This window comes from Pogoniulus pusillus, chromosome 25 (assembly GCF_015220805.1).
Source record: "Pogoniulus pusillus isolate bPogPus1 chromosome 25, bPogPus1.pri, whole genome shotgun sequence".
In the NCBI taxonomy this organism is placed as follows: domain Eukaryota; kingdom Metazoa; phylum Chordata; class Aves; order Piciformes; family Lybiidae; genus Pogoniulus; species Pogoniulus pusillus.
This window is the reverse complement of record NC_087288.1, coordinates 19,515,060-19,529,566: the sequence shown is the minus strand read 5'-3', so window position 1 is coordinate 19,529,566 and position 14,507 is coordinate 19,515,060. Positions and strand designations below refer to the sequence as shown.

At 49.2% G+C, this 14,507-nt stretch overlaps 1 protein-coding gene across 3 annotated transcripts in view; it reads right to left on the bottom strand.

The window, feature by feature from the left end:
- The window catches only part of TTBK1 (tau tubulin kinase 1), a 139,862-nt gene that overhangs the window by 87,708 nt on the left and 37,647 nt on the right, over nucleotides 1-14,507 (bottom strand). For all 3 annotated transcript variants that reach the window (XM_064164649.1, XM_064164646.1, XM_064164647.1), the window contains exon 4: nucleotides 1,413-1,486. In XM_064164649.1, the coding sequence (XP_064020719.1) occupies nucleotides 1,413-1,486 (74 nt within the window). The remainder of the gene's footprint in view (nucleotides 1-1,412; nucleotides 1,487-14,507) is intronic.

The following is a 14,507-nucleotide window of genomic DNA, read 5'->3' as shown; positions in this document are numbered from 1 at the left end:
ACCAATGGAGAAGATGCGATGAGTTGCAAAGCTTGAACTGGAAGCCTCAGAATTGCAGTCCACAACACTCAGAGGGACACAGGATAAACCAACCCCACTTTCCACAGCTGCTCCTCACAAGACCTACTCTTCAAGTCTTCCACCATCTTTGTTGCCCTTCTCTAGACATGATCCAACACCTCAATGTCTTTCTTGTAGTTAGTTAGGCCCCAAAACTGAACCCAGGGGTCAAGCTGTGGCCTCACCAGTACTGAGGACAGCAGGACAATCCCTCCCATGGCCCTGCTGTTAGGATTATTCCTGATCCAGGCTTTCTTGGCCACCTGGGCATACACTGGCTCACGTTCAGCCAGCTTTCTACATAAAGCAATACAAGATCTTTCAGAGAAGGATAGGTTCTGCACAGCAAAGCCCTTATCAGCAAGGGAGAACAAGTTCCCTGTTACCTCCTATGTCAGGTGCTGAAACAGGACAGCTTCCAGGCAACTGTGTCAGAAAGAAGCATCTCTAGCTTGAAAATACTCCCCCCTCAAGCTAAGGACAATCTCACTCTTCTTAAAGGCCTTTCTTCATTGTTTTGACTCGGCCATCTCTCCCTGCTTGCTCCCTCCCAACTTTTTCTCCTGTGGCTCTCTGCTGTGAAAGAAGGCTGCTTCTGTGAGAAAGGCAGCTGCTTCCAGAACAGGACCACCACGTTTGGGCTCTGAAGCTCTAACTGCACATTTTCTTGGTGAAGTTTCATGATGAATCATGCAGAGGTTCTTGTAGCTTCTGCTGTTACTGTGGCTTATGTTGACAGCCATGTAAGGCCTCAGCTGGCTACCTCTAATAGCAGGAGCTGGCTGTCTAGCAGTGCAGTCACCACATGCTGGCTACCAAGTGTTTACCCATACTGACTTCATGTCAGCAGTGTTCAAACAGGAGAGAAGACTTTCACAGCAGAAGCCAAGCTACTGCTGAGCTGGGTAGAGATGGAGGAGGCAGAGATGATCCCCTTTCACAACAAAGACTGTGCTGCCTGTGTGACACCACTGGCTTCTACCATGCTCTTGAGCTCTGAGGCAAGCCACATATTTTGAATGCTGCATCACAGAGCTCAGCAGGAGATATTTCAAACAGCTGTCACTGCTTCATGATGTTGTGAGTAGCTCCTGCAAGCATGCTGATGTGAGTGCTCTCTCCAGGAAACTGACAGAAAGCATCTTAACCCAAAAAGCAGAGCTATGAAATATCTTAGCACATCTTGACAACTGGAGCTGTCCCAAGAGACGTCACCAACACTTCTCCTCACTACTTCCCATTCCACCTACTTATGCACAACAAAGTCTATTCAACAGTGCTTGGCCATATTCTATTACTGTAAATCCTCCTCTGAGGTGAGACAGGAGGGAGAGGGGAAGCATAAAACTCACCTGAAGCTGCATGACCACATAATTGAACTTTTCATTCCTTCCACAGCCAATAAATCTGCAAACATGATCCTTCCCTGAAAAGAAACAGAAACATATAGAATGGAACAGAAGATCTAGTTGAGGATGTCCCTCCTTGCTTCAGAGGCAGTTGGGCTACATGACCTTCAGAGGTCCCTTCCAACCCAGACCATTCTGTGATTCTATAACCCTGCAATCACCATTTTTAGACAAATGGTTTCTGATCAAGGGCTTCTAAGTGGCATCAGGCAGGCAGTTTTGCAGAACAGGCTGATTTTGTTTCTGCTTCACAAAATCATAGCTCAAAAAAGTATTGAAACTCAAGAAATAGTCACAAGTGGTGGAAAAAAAATCAGTGTCAAGGATCCTCAGATCTTCAGAATGACAAAGGGCACAAGTGGGAGTGTAACACACTGCATCCCATGCAACCACCATGTGCATGTGACACCAACCACAGCCACCCCCCCCCCCCCGAAGGTAAACCATGACCACATGGCTCCACAGGTTCACTGGCAGCACACCTGAACTCCTTGTAGAATCATACAGGCATTAAGGTTGGAAAAGGCCTTCAAGATCATGGAGTCCAACTGTAAGCCAACTACCATGACCACTGAACTGAAGCACCACATCTACAAGCTTCTTGAACACCCCCAGAGATGGAGACTCCAACACCTCCCTGGGCAGCCTGTTACAGTGCCTGACCACTCCTGCAGGAAAAACTTTTTTGCTATTACCCAACCTAAACCTTCCCTTGCACAACATAAGCCCATTTCTTCTCATTCTATTGCTAGCTACTTCTGAGGAGAGACCAACACTTGCCTCACTACAGCCTCCTTTTGGGCAGCTGTAGAGAGCAATGAGCTCTCCCCTCAGCCTTCCCCTCTGCAGACTGACCAGCCCCAGCTCCCTCAGCTGCTCCTTGCAAGACAAGCCATCCAAGCCACTCGCCAGCCTTGCTGCTCTCCTCTGCATGCACTGCAGACCTCTGTCTCATACAGGGGCATGCAGAACTCAACACAGTACTCAAGCCGTGGCCTCCCCAGGGCTGAGTCCAGGGGTACAATCACTCCTCTGCTCCTGCTGCCACACTAGCCCTGATCCAGGGCAGGATGCTGGTGGCCTTCTTGGCCACCTGAGCACACTGCTGGCTTATGTTCAACTGGCTACCCACCAGCACCCTTGGATCCTTTTCCCCCAGGCAACTTTCCAGCCATTCTGCTCCAAGCCTGGAGCATTGCTTGAAGTTGTCATAACCCAAGCGCAGGACCTGACACTTGGCTTTGTTAAACCTCATCTCCTCAGTAGATGCTGACTTCTACACACCAGCACTACACTTGCCTACTACCATTGCTCACTCTGAAACAGTATTGCTACTTCAAAATGGAAACCCACTGATTTTAATAGCTGGAAACATCTGGAAATAAAAGGTGCTCATGGAAAAACTCAACTGAGACATTTAAGCAGTTCCATGACAGAAGGAGGAAACAGATTTGGGCAGCTTAATGGTGTTAGAGGTAAAAACCCAGCATTTATTAAGGCAATATCTAAACCAAGCAGCCACCCCACAACAGTCAGCTGGTTCCCTAGATTCATTCTGTGTGGTACAAAAGTGTTGCTGCAAAGTCTACACTTTCACCAGGCATGATGCAGCTTAATCGAAAGAATAGTGATAAGAAAACGAACGCAGAGTGAATAGAAGCTGTGGTTTCAGATCCTGACCTCTAATGGATCTCTGAGGCTGTGTTTTCTGCATTAGCAAAAGGGGAAGGACGATGCACACCCTCCTCTAACAGCAAACTGCTGATTTCCATTGTCTCTGGTGGCATTTGCACCATTTCTGGTGAGGTTTCTAAGCAGGGAAGAGGATCAGTTATCACTGCACAGCTCTGCCCTGTATTTCTTTGCATCACTCAAGCAATAGTGATTTAAATTAGTTTTAAAACTGAAGCTTCTTGCTTGATACTGCTTGGTTTTAAAATTAAAACCAGTAAGTGGCTGGAAAGTTGCCCAGCAGGAAGGACCTGGGGGTGCTGGTTGACAGCTGACAGAACATGAGCCAGCAATGTGCTCAGTTGGTCAAGAAGGTCAACAGGACCCTGCCTGCATCAGATGTGGCCAGCAGGAGCAGGGAAGTGCTGCTCAGGCTGAACCTCCAATAAAGAATTCAGTATTGGATCACTGAGTCCAACCATTCTCTAACTCTTCCAAGGCTGGTGCTAAACCATGCCCCTCAGCACCACACCTCTGCATTTTTCAAACACCTCCAGGGATGAGGATTCAGACACCTCCCTGGGAAACCTGTTCCAGTGTTTGAGAATCCTTTCAATGAGGAAGTTTATTCTAATCTCCAATCTAAACCTGCCATGCTGCAACCTGAAGCCATTTCTTCAGAGCATGTCCAGAGAAGGGCCAGGAGGATGCTCAGAGGCTGCAGCAGCTCTGTTGTGAGCACAGACTGAAAGAGTTGGGGCTGCTCACTCTGAAGAAGAGGAGGCTCCCAGGTGACCTTCTTGTGGCCTTCCAGGATCTGAAGGGGGCCTACAAAAAAGCTGGGGAGGGACTTTTGAGGCTGTCAGGAAGTGACAGGACTGGGGGGAATGGAGCAAAGCTGGAGGTGGGGAGAGTCAGGCTGGAGGTGAGGAGGAAGTTGTTGAGCAGGAGAGTGGTGAGAGGCTGGAATGGGTTGCCCAGGGAGGTGGTTGAGGCCTCATCCCAGGAGATGTTTAAGGCCAGGCTGGCTGAGGCTGTGTGCAGCCTGCTCTAGGGTGGGGTGTCCCTGCCCACAGCAGGGGGGGTTGGAACTGGCTGATTCTTGTGGTCCCTTCCAAACCTGACTGACTCTATGATTCTTGTCCTGACACTTCTTGCTAGGGAGAAGAAAGCAAGATCCACCTCCTTATGGACCACAAGATTTTCCAGAAAGAAAACCACTTTGAATGTTCCATTTATTCTCTTAGAGGACTGTGTGCAGGTTTAGGCCTCCCATGTGTTTCTGCTTACTGTAATGTTTGAAAATGACCAAGTGACTGACAGTTCTTGATGGCTCCCATGCCCTGAAATGACCATTTCATACTGACTCTTCTTTTCCAGCCAACAATGGCCTCCTACTGGATCTGTTGGTCTTGGGAACTTAGGCTCAAACAGCTCTTTCATGCATTATTTGTCAACACCAAGAAGAGAAGAAGAAAGGGCAAGAAGCAAGACTGTGGCTATTCCTGCATGAAGCAAAAGGCATATAACCATGTGGGATGTCAGCCACACCGAGACAGCACAGACGTTTGCAGCATCAATCACTCTGGGTTTCCAAGGCTTGTACTCAGGTTTTTTCCAGCTAATGGAGACATCAGGTTACAACTGGAGGGCAGGAGAGCCCTGCACAGGAACCCAGACAGGCTGGATGGGTGGGCAGAGGCCAAAGGGATGAGACTGAACAAGGCCAAGTGCAGGGTTCTGCACTTTGGCCACAACAACCTCAAGCAGCACTACAGGCTGGGGACAGAGTGGCTGAGAGCAGCCAGGCAGAGAGGGACCTGGGGGTGCTGGTAGAGAGTAGGCTGCAGAGGAGGCAGCAGTGTGCCCAGGTGGCCAGCAGAGCCAATGGCATCCTGGGCTGGCTCAGGAGCAGTGTGGGCAGCAGGACAAGGGAGGTTCTTCTGCCCCTGTGCTCAGCACTGCTCAGGACACACCTTGAGTGCTGTGTCCAGTTCTGGGCTCCTCCATTCAAGAGAGATGTTGAGGTGCTGGAAGGTGTCCAGAGAAGGGCAACAAAGCTGGTGAGGGGTCTGGAACACAAACCCTCTGAGGAGAGGCTGAGGGAGCTGGGGGGGTGCAGCCTGCAGAAGAGGAGGCTCAGGGCAGACCTCATTGCTGTCTGTAGCTCCCTGAAAGGAGGCTGTAGCCAGGTGGGGTTGGGCTCTGCTGCCAGGCAAGCAGCAACAGAACAAGGGGACACAGTCTCAAGTTGTGGCAGGGCAGGTCTAGGCTGGATGTTAGGAGGAAGTTGTTGTCAGAGAGAGTGATTGGCATTGGAATGGGCTGCCCAGGGAGGTGGTGGAGTCACTGTCCCTGGAGGTGTTGAAGCCAAGCCTGGCTGAGGCACTTAGTGCCATGGTCTGGTTGACTGGCTAGGACTGGATGATCTTGGAGGTCTCTTCCAACCTGGTTGATTCTATGACTCTAACTGTTTGCTGTCTTGGAGTTCAGGCCATGCTGGAGGAGCAGATGGAGGCTGACAGTCAGGTGGAATTTTGGGATTGCTGTGGATCAGTCCTGAGGCCCACAAGAACAATCATGTTAATAAGGTCCCGTGCAGCCAGACGATGGGACTGTCATACTTCCCTTTAAGGCAGAAGGAAATGGCTCTCTTTCCTCATAAAAGCTCTCCTCAAGCATGAAGATCATAGCACAGAGAGCAGCAAAGTTTGCTTTAACACAGAAAAGAAAGAAAAGGGGAAAATGCTGCTAAAGAAAGCCTTAGTATGGGAACCCTCAGCACCATTAACTGCCAGATCACACTTGCTCCTCTGCTCAGCTGTCCCACTGAAGGGCTACTCTGAGCTTACACAAGATGCCAAGCTCACACTTCAGGCATTAAGTCCTTTCTCTGCAATTGTTACTAAAATAAAGTGGTTATCTTCCAGCAGAGTAGAAGGAGGCAGCAGAAGGTGGTTAAGAGTTTTGGCCTGTAGCCAGTGGTTCTCCCCAGGGGTCAGGACTGGGCCCAGTCTTCAGTATCTTCAACAACTCAGACGAAGGTATGAAGTGTGCTCCAAGCAAGTGTGCTGATGGTACCCAGCTGTGAGGAGTGGCTGACAGCCCATCTGGTTGTGCCACCACTCAGACAGGGACAGGCTGCAGAGCTGGGCAGAGGGGAGCCTGAGGAAGTTCAACAAGGGCAAGTGGAGAGTCCTGTGCCTGGGGAGAACAACCCCATGGATCAGCACAGGCTGGGAGCTCATCTGCTGGAGAGCTGCTCTGGGCACAAGGACCTGTGAGTGCTGCTGGCTTACAAGTTCACCATGAGCCCACCATGTGCCTTCATGGCCAAGAAGGCTAAGAGTATTCTGGGGTGCATTAAGAAGAATGTGACCAGCAGGCCAAGGGAGGCTCTTCTCACCCTCCAACTCTGCCCTGGTGAGGCTGCACCTGGAATATTGTGCCCACTTCCAAGCTCCCCAGTTCAAGAGAGAGAGGGAACTACTGGAGAGAGCCCAACTGAGAGCCACAAAGATGCTGAGGAGACTGGAGTGTCTCTCCTGGGAGGAGAAACTGAGAGAGTTGGAACTGTTTATCCTGGAAAAAAGAAGATTATTAGGGGATAGTATCAATACTTATTGATACCTAAAGGGCAAGTGTCAGGAAAATGGAGCCAGACTCTTCTCAGTAGTGCCCAGTGACAGGACTAGGAGCAATGGACACAAACTGGAGGATTGGAAACTCCACTGAGACATGACTAAAACAACTTTTTCACTTTGGGGGTGCTGGAGCAGCAGAACAGGTGACCCTGAGAGGTTGTTAAGTCTCCTTCTCTGGAGGCTTTCAAAACCTGAATGTGCTCCTGTGTAATCTGCTCTAGATGAACCTGCTTTAGCAGGGAGGTTGGATTAGATGATCTCTGAAGGTCCCTTCCAGCTCCTACTCTACTGTGGCCAGTTCACTCAAACACCCATGGGACTCTTCCACATGGGAAAACGTAGCACTGGGCAGAGGAGCTAGAGCTATATCAAGTATCTGAATCTGCCTCTGTGTGATAGCCTAAAGACGTGCCAGGGGTAATTTACTCTGCTCTCTGGCCTTTACAAAGAGCTTGGTTACATCCACCTGGCAAAACACCCTAGAAACACACAAAATGTGTCTACAGGAGAAACAGAAAGCAAACCACAGAAAGACACCTCTTAAACTCAGATATGCAAAACGGGGAGGGGGGGGGAAGAGCAAAACAGGAAAAAAAAGCAAACCAAAAGCCAAGCAAGAGCCTTTTTCTTCCCCTGTTTCACTAAGAAACCCTTACCTGCCCAACCACTCAAAAGGGAAAGGGCAACTGAGAGCTGCTTCCTTGTCTGCTGGAATGAAATCAGGCATTCAAAAGCTACATTGTCTGTGCTCAGGCTGCATTTTGCACAGCTACTCAATATGCAGAAGATCTCTGCACTGCAGAATAAAATTAATCAGAGTCCTACGCAGTGAGCTTGGCTACACTTAAAAGAAGGCACAAAGAGAAGGACACATTGAAGAGAGATTTGGAACCAGTGAGGCCAAAGGCAAGCACTTGGCGCTTCAGAGTCTCACACCAGGGCAAAATTATCACCACAGATGAACAAGCTCCTTGTCCTGGGGGACAGTAAGTTACCCATGAGACAGCAATGTGCCCTTGTGGGCAAGAAGGTGTGCTAGTTTGAGCTCAGCTAGAATGTTTTGGTGAGAAGAACGAGTTAACAGGCTGTGAAAGGCAAGCAATGGTGATGTCTACCTCGCTCACAGGCTTGCTGAGATGTATAAAGACAAAAAGCAAACCACAGATAACTCACTTCTGCTGCTGGAGAGTTCTGAGCTGCATCTCTCTTTGACCTCACTCTCCATTTCTTTGACTAATGCACTTTGCATCCTAACCCCCTGGCCCAACCTCCATTCTTCCTTGGGACTGGGGTAAGCTTGAGAGGGGTAGGGGGAAGGTGAAGGGGTGGTTGGAAGCCCCTCCTGGGGACTCAGGTTTCTGGGAGGGCTGCTGTGTTTCTGTGTTACCTTTTCCCTTGTCTATGTCTGTCTATAACTGTATATCCTGTAACTATCTGCTTGTCTGTTGTGCTAAGCTGTAAATACAAAGCTTCATTCCATTTCCAGAGGTGCTGACTCTAGCCTGGGTGATTCCCAAAGTGTGTGGGTGGGGCAGGGAACACCCAAACCATCACAGAAGGCCAGTGGTATGCCGGGGTGCAGTAAGAAGTGTGGCCAGCAGGTCAAGGCAGGTTCTCCTCTCCATCTATTCTGCCCTCCTGAGACCACATCTGGAGTATTGTCTGGGCTCCCCAGATCAAGAGGAACAGGGATATACTAGAGAGTGTCCAACAGAGGCTACAAGGATAATGAAGGGACTTCAATATCTGTCTGATGAGGATAGGCTGAGAGACCCAGGGCTGTTTAGCCTGGAGAAGACTGAGAGGAGATCTTATTTTTGTTTATAAATACCTTAAGGGTGGGTATCAAGAAGGAGGGCTCAGGCTCTCTTTCACTGGTGTCTTGTGCTAGGATGAGGGGCAAAGGACACAAACTGCATCACAGGAAGTACCACCTCAATTTGAGGAAAAACTTCCTTACTGTAGGGGTGACAGAGTAGTGGAACAGGTTGCACAGAGAGGTTGTGGAGCCTCCTTCCCCGGAGACTTTAGAGACTGATGTGGCTGTGTGCCTGTATGACCTGCCCCAGGTGATCCTGCTTTGGCAGGACAGTCAAATGCGATCTCTGAAGGTCCCTTTCAACCCCCAGCACTGTATGACTCTATGAAACCAGCACTCAGCACTACATGAGCTGGCCACTGTAACTGCCAGTCTGTTGGGATGCTGCAAGGGGAATCCCAGCAAAGAAAACCTGAATGCCACATCCATACTTTGGGAAGCCTGTGGACCAGAAGGCATCCAAAGTGCACTCCTCATGAGAGATTGTTTTGCACCATCCCAGTCTCCTAAGCCCCTGGAGTGCTCCCAGAAAGACCTATCGAGAAGTGGGTAAGGACAGAGAAGATACTTCTGAATTCAAAGCAGCTGCTGTGGGCCCCAAACAGCCCTGACTGAGCACCCAGAGCAGACACAGTGCTTTGGCATGCAGAGGTCATTTCTCCACCCCTCTCAGCAGCAGCCTGAGAGCTAGAGACAACAATCCACTGGCTTTAATCAGGGATAGTGTTCACTGTTCCTCCAATTAAGGCTGCTGTGGAAGGCAGGCTGACACTGAGACAGCCCAAACCAAGCACCTCTAAAGCTACATAAGAGCTGTTCCAACAGAGCTGCTGTGCTTTGATTAACCTCAAAGACCTCAGAGATGGCAAACAGAGTCCGGAGAGTGTTTCACTGATGCTCATTTGCCACCCAAATGTGGCTCCTCAGCAAATTTAGGGCATGAAAACAAAGTCACAGAGAGGTTTGTGTTTGTCTGTATTCCAAGGGGTCAGAAAAGCATTGAAGGCATGGAAAAACATGATAGGATTCCTCCTTACAGGTGTTCAATGACACAAAACCATCCCACTGTTTCTCTCCATAATTCCAAAGAGCAGGAGTCACCAGAGTCCTTGTTTATAACAGCAGTGAGGCTTCAAAGCAAGCCCAAATACTGCCCCCAGACACGCAACATGTCAGGGGTCGGAAGGGACTCATAGAGATCATCAAGGCCAACCCCCCTGCCAGAGCAGGGCCACACAATCTAGCTCAGGTCACAGAGGAACATATCCAGACAGGCCTTGAAAGCCTCCAGAGGAGACTCCACAGCCTCTCTGGGGAGCCTGTTCCAGTGTTCTGTGACCCTCACAGTAAAGATGTTCCCCCTTCACAGAACTGCTTTGTTGGAAAAGCTCTCTAAGATCACTGAACCCAACCATCAACCTAAGCCCACCACAGCCATTAAATCATGTCCCCAGGTACCATGTCCACACGTTTCTTGGACACCTCCAGGGATGGGGACTCCACCACCTCCTTGGGGCAGCCTGTTCCAATGCCTGACCACACTTTCAGTCAGGAAAGTCTTCCTAATCTCTAGCCTAAACCTGGCCATTTCCTCTCATTCCATCACCTGATAATAGGAAGAAGAGACCAACCCCCACCTCACTGCAACCTCTTTTCAGGGAGCTGTAGAGAGCAATGAGGTCTCCTCTCAGCCTCCTCTTCTCCAGGCTAAGTTCATTCAGATACTCCTTACCAGAGCTGCTCTTCAGACCCTTCACCAGCTTTGCTGCCCTTCTCTGGACACGCACCTCAATGTCCCTCTTGTAGTGGGGGTCCCAAAACTGAACTCAATATTTGTAGTATGGCCTTACTGGTTCTTAGTGCAGGGGCACAACCACTCCCTTAGTGTCGTGGAGGGCCCATAGGCCCAAAATAGGCTTATACCTGTTTACCTATCAAAGAAACACAACAGACCTGGTGCCATGAAGTCTGGCCTGCCCAGGGCCCAGGTTGTGTAATGCTGTTGTGTACAGGCTGGATGTTAGGAGGAAGTTGTTGGCAGAGAGAGTGATTGGCATTGGAATGGGCTGCCCAGGGAGGTGGTGGAGCTGCTGTCCCTGGAGCTGTTCAAGAAAAAGTCTGGATGAGGCACTTGGTGCCATGGTCTGGTTGACTGGCTAGGGCTGGGGGACAGGTTGGGCTGGATGATCTTGGAGGTCTCTTCCAACCTGGTTGATTCTATGATGATTCTAAGCCCACACACCTAGCTTACGGCTTACCGGGTGCAAGGCCCATGCTACCCCCATATTTGGAAGGGCCAAGCCTGTGGCCCTTGCCTATTATGGTATGCTTTGGCTAACTGCCAAGCTGATTGGTCATTCTGGTGGCCAAGAGGCCATTAATCTCGGCCCACATTTGATAAATAGGGGTACCCAGGTAAACAAAGGGCTCACCCGCAGTGCTCACTCTAATGCCTGCCTGCCTGCCTGCTTGCTTGCTTTTGCTTCACTGCTTGCTGCTTTTCTCTATGCAGACAGAGTCTCCCATGGGCTCCTGTGCAGCCCTGCACCCCACTGCACACCTGCTGCCTTATCACTGCCTGCTAAACTCCACTGCCGCCAGTTACCAGGAGCAGACCCTGGATTGCCTGCAGGTGATCAGCCTGTGTGGCCAGTGTGACGCCGTGCTGAGACTGCACCACATCTGCCTCTGCCCCTGAAGGCCCTGCTTAGAATCCCTGGACAGAGAGTCCAGAAGAAGCCAGAAGACAAGGTCAGAGATTGCAACACTTCCCCTGAAGCCAGGACGATTCCAGCCTCAAAGTCCATGGGCAGAGCTCCTGAAGACTGGACACTTGCACAGGCTGTGACGTAGCCCCGGAGTGTGATTGACAACTAATAAGAATTTGTGAGTAAATGCTTTAATGCCTCTGGAATTCTCTGCTGCCTTCTGCCATGAGCAGAAAGAGCTTGGGCCCAGCTACTGGGCAAATGGCATACTGGCCACAAGCGGCATTTGGCTGCCGGGAAACTCCTCTCTCTCTCTTTCTAGTTTGAATGTTTGCTGGTCATTAGCAAGTTACTGTTTGGTGTTATTCCTAGGATGTCTTCCATAACTGTGTAAGAACAGACATGAGTATTAAAATGCAGTGGCTGGGCGTGGTGAGAGTGCAGAATATTGCAGTTAATAAATGATATATTTGTATAGAATATCCTCCTGCACCAATTAATTGCTCCCCTCTGCCACACCCAGTCCTGCTAGCCATGCCACTCCTGATGCAGACCAAGATGCTGGTGACCTTCTTGGCCACCTAGGCACACTGCTGGCTCATGTTCAGCTGGCTGTCAACGAGCACTTCCAGGTCCTCTTCTGCCAGGCAGCTTTCCAGCTACGGTGCCCAAAATCTCTTGCATTTCTTGGAGCTGTTGTGACCCAAATGTTTGGCCTGGCACTAGGCCTTGTTACATCTCACACAATTGACCTTGGCTCATCAACCCACCTTGTCCAGCTCTCACTTCCTACTCTCAAGCACATCCATCCAGTTTAGTGTTGCCTGCAAAAATGCCTGACTGCAAAGGAGAAAGACCCAATGGGTTAAACTCCTGTGCAGATTGCACAATCATAAACAATTTCCTCGCTTCAAGACAGTTTTACAGTAGTGATAAAGGTAATAAACTAAGGGCTTGGCACTAAAACAGTATCCTCCCGACAGAGAAGCTGTATTCAGGCACAAGTCCCATAAATATGGCTGAAGCAAGCTGTCATTCTGAAATGCAAGATAGATGATGCACAGCCAATTTTGTTTCTTCTGTCTTCTCTGCCCCTTAATGTTTGCTAAGTGCTTTGTGTTAATTCCACACAGCACCACTCCCTCTCCCAGTCAGCAGCACCAAGCTGTGTACAGCTGTGGGTGGCTGGGGTTTGGCTTTTTGGGGTTTTTTTTGTTTGGTTTTTTTTAAGATTTTGGTGTTCTCAAATGTTTTCCAGAAATAAACACTGATGAGTATTAGTCACCTCCTTGCAGATTGTCTTAGGCTACTTCTGATGAGGTGACTTTGGGTCTCTCTCTTCAAGCATTCCCTGCCTTGGACTTAACAAATATTAACAGTGGCCAGCATGAAAGCATAACCTCTTGCTGACAGCTTGGGGGTTGGAACTAGATGATCTTTAAGGTCCCTTTCAGCCCAAAGCCGTTCTGTGATTCTAATACTCTGCCCTTCTACACAGTCACAGCCCCACTCTGTTCCCAGCAGTTCCAAGTGTGCAACGAAATGCAATCTAAATCTCTGCCTTGCTTGCCTGCACTCTGCTGCTCTCAGTCCTCAGCCACCTGCTCTGCTCTTCTCTGGGAGCTTAGTGTATCCAAGCCCTTCACAGATCAACAACAAGCTTCCTCCTAATCACCTGCTTTGATTTCTTCCTTGGTTTAATTCTCTTTACACAGCTCAGCTGCATCTTCTATAAGACAGCATCTCCAAAAAATGCCTTCTCAGTCCTCCTCTTACAAGAGCTCAACTGTGGAGCATTATTTGGCCACCAAAAAGAATTGTCATGTAATAGTGTCAGAACATTGTTTCAGTTAGAAAAGACCTCGAAGATCATCAAGTCCAACCATCATCCCAACACTATCATGGCCACTAAACCAAGTGCCATCTCCACACATCTCTTGAACACCTTCAGGGATGGGGACTCCACCACCTCCCTGGGCAGCCTGTTCCAATGCCTGACCACTCTTTCAGTCAGGACAGTTTTCCTTATCTCCAACCTAAACCTCCCCTGGCACAATTTCAGGCCATTTCCTCTCATTCTATTGCCTGATACTAGGGAGAAGAGACCAACCCCCACCTCCTTTCAGGGAACTTTAGACAGAACATCACAGAATCGCAGAATTATTGAGGCTGGAACAGAGCTCTGAGATCATCAAGGTGAGCCTATGACCTAATATCATTGAGAACAAGACTATCATTGAAACTAAGGAGATTCCAACCCACTGCTATCAAAAACAACAGACCTAAAAACCACTTCAGACTTTGTCTTCAGGAGTCAGGTAGATGAAAAGAGCAACTGACTGACAGTGTCCTTATAATTCATGTTATCCAAGCCTTTGCACTCTTATCTACTAGTCAACCATTTCACTCAGAGACTGGCACACTCAGAGTGCTACAAACATTGCCCTCATCCTCTGGGAGGCAATCAGCTAACCTAATTTCTTAGTCAGACATGGATTGCTCTACTCCTTATTATCTAAGCAGTATCACTAGCCAGCACAGACCATGTAGTAACCAACCAGTTTAACTCTCCTCACTGTTCTTACAGCCTGGCACACTAAAACAGTCCCTGCAGAACCACAGTTCCAACAAGTTATGTTACTTTCAACTATATCATGGCAAGTCTGCAGCCAACCCCAAAACACATGCTGGAGTACTCCCTTGTTTCTTTATCACAGAAAGGCAGGAGCTGGGAAGGACCTCTGAAGACACAGTCCAACCCCCCTGCTAGAGCAGGATCACCCACAGTAAATCATACAGAAACATGTGCAGGTGGGTTTGGAATGCCTACAGAAACAGAGACTCCACAACCACTCTGGGCAGCCTGTTCCAAACTCTGCTACCCTCAAACAGAGGAAGTTTTTCTATGAGCCTCCTGTGTTCAATTTATGTCCATTGTCCCTTACCCTGCAGTTAGAACTCACTTGAGCAGGACACTATGTAGAATGTAGGAACTTTCTGAGCTGAATGACTGAAATGTAACATCACAGTGAGGATGGTGAGACAGAGGGACAGGTTGCCCAGAGAAGCTGTGAATGTTCGCTCCCTGGAAGGGTTTAAGGCCAGATTGAATCATAGAATCAACAAGGTTGGAAGAGACCTCCAAGATCATCCAGGTCAACCTAGCACTCAGTCCTGTCCAATCAACCAGACCATG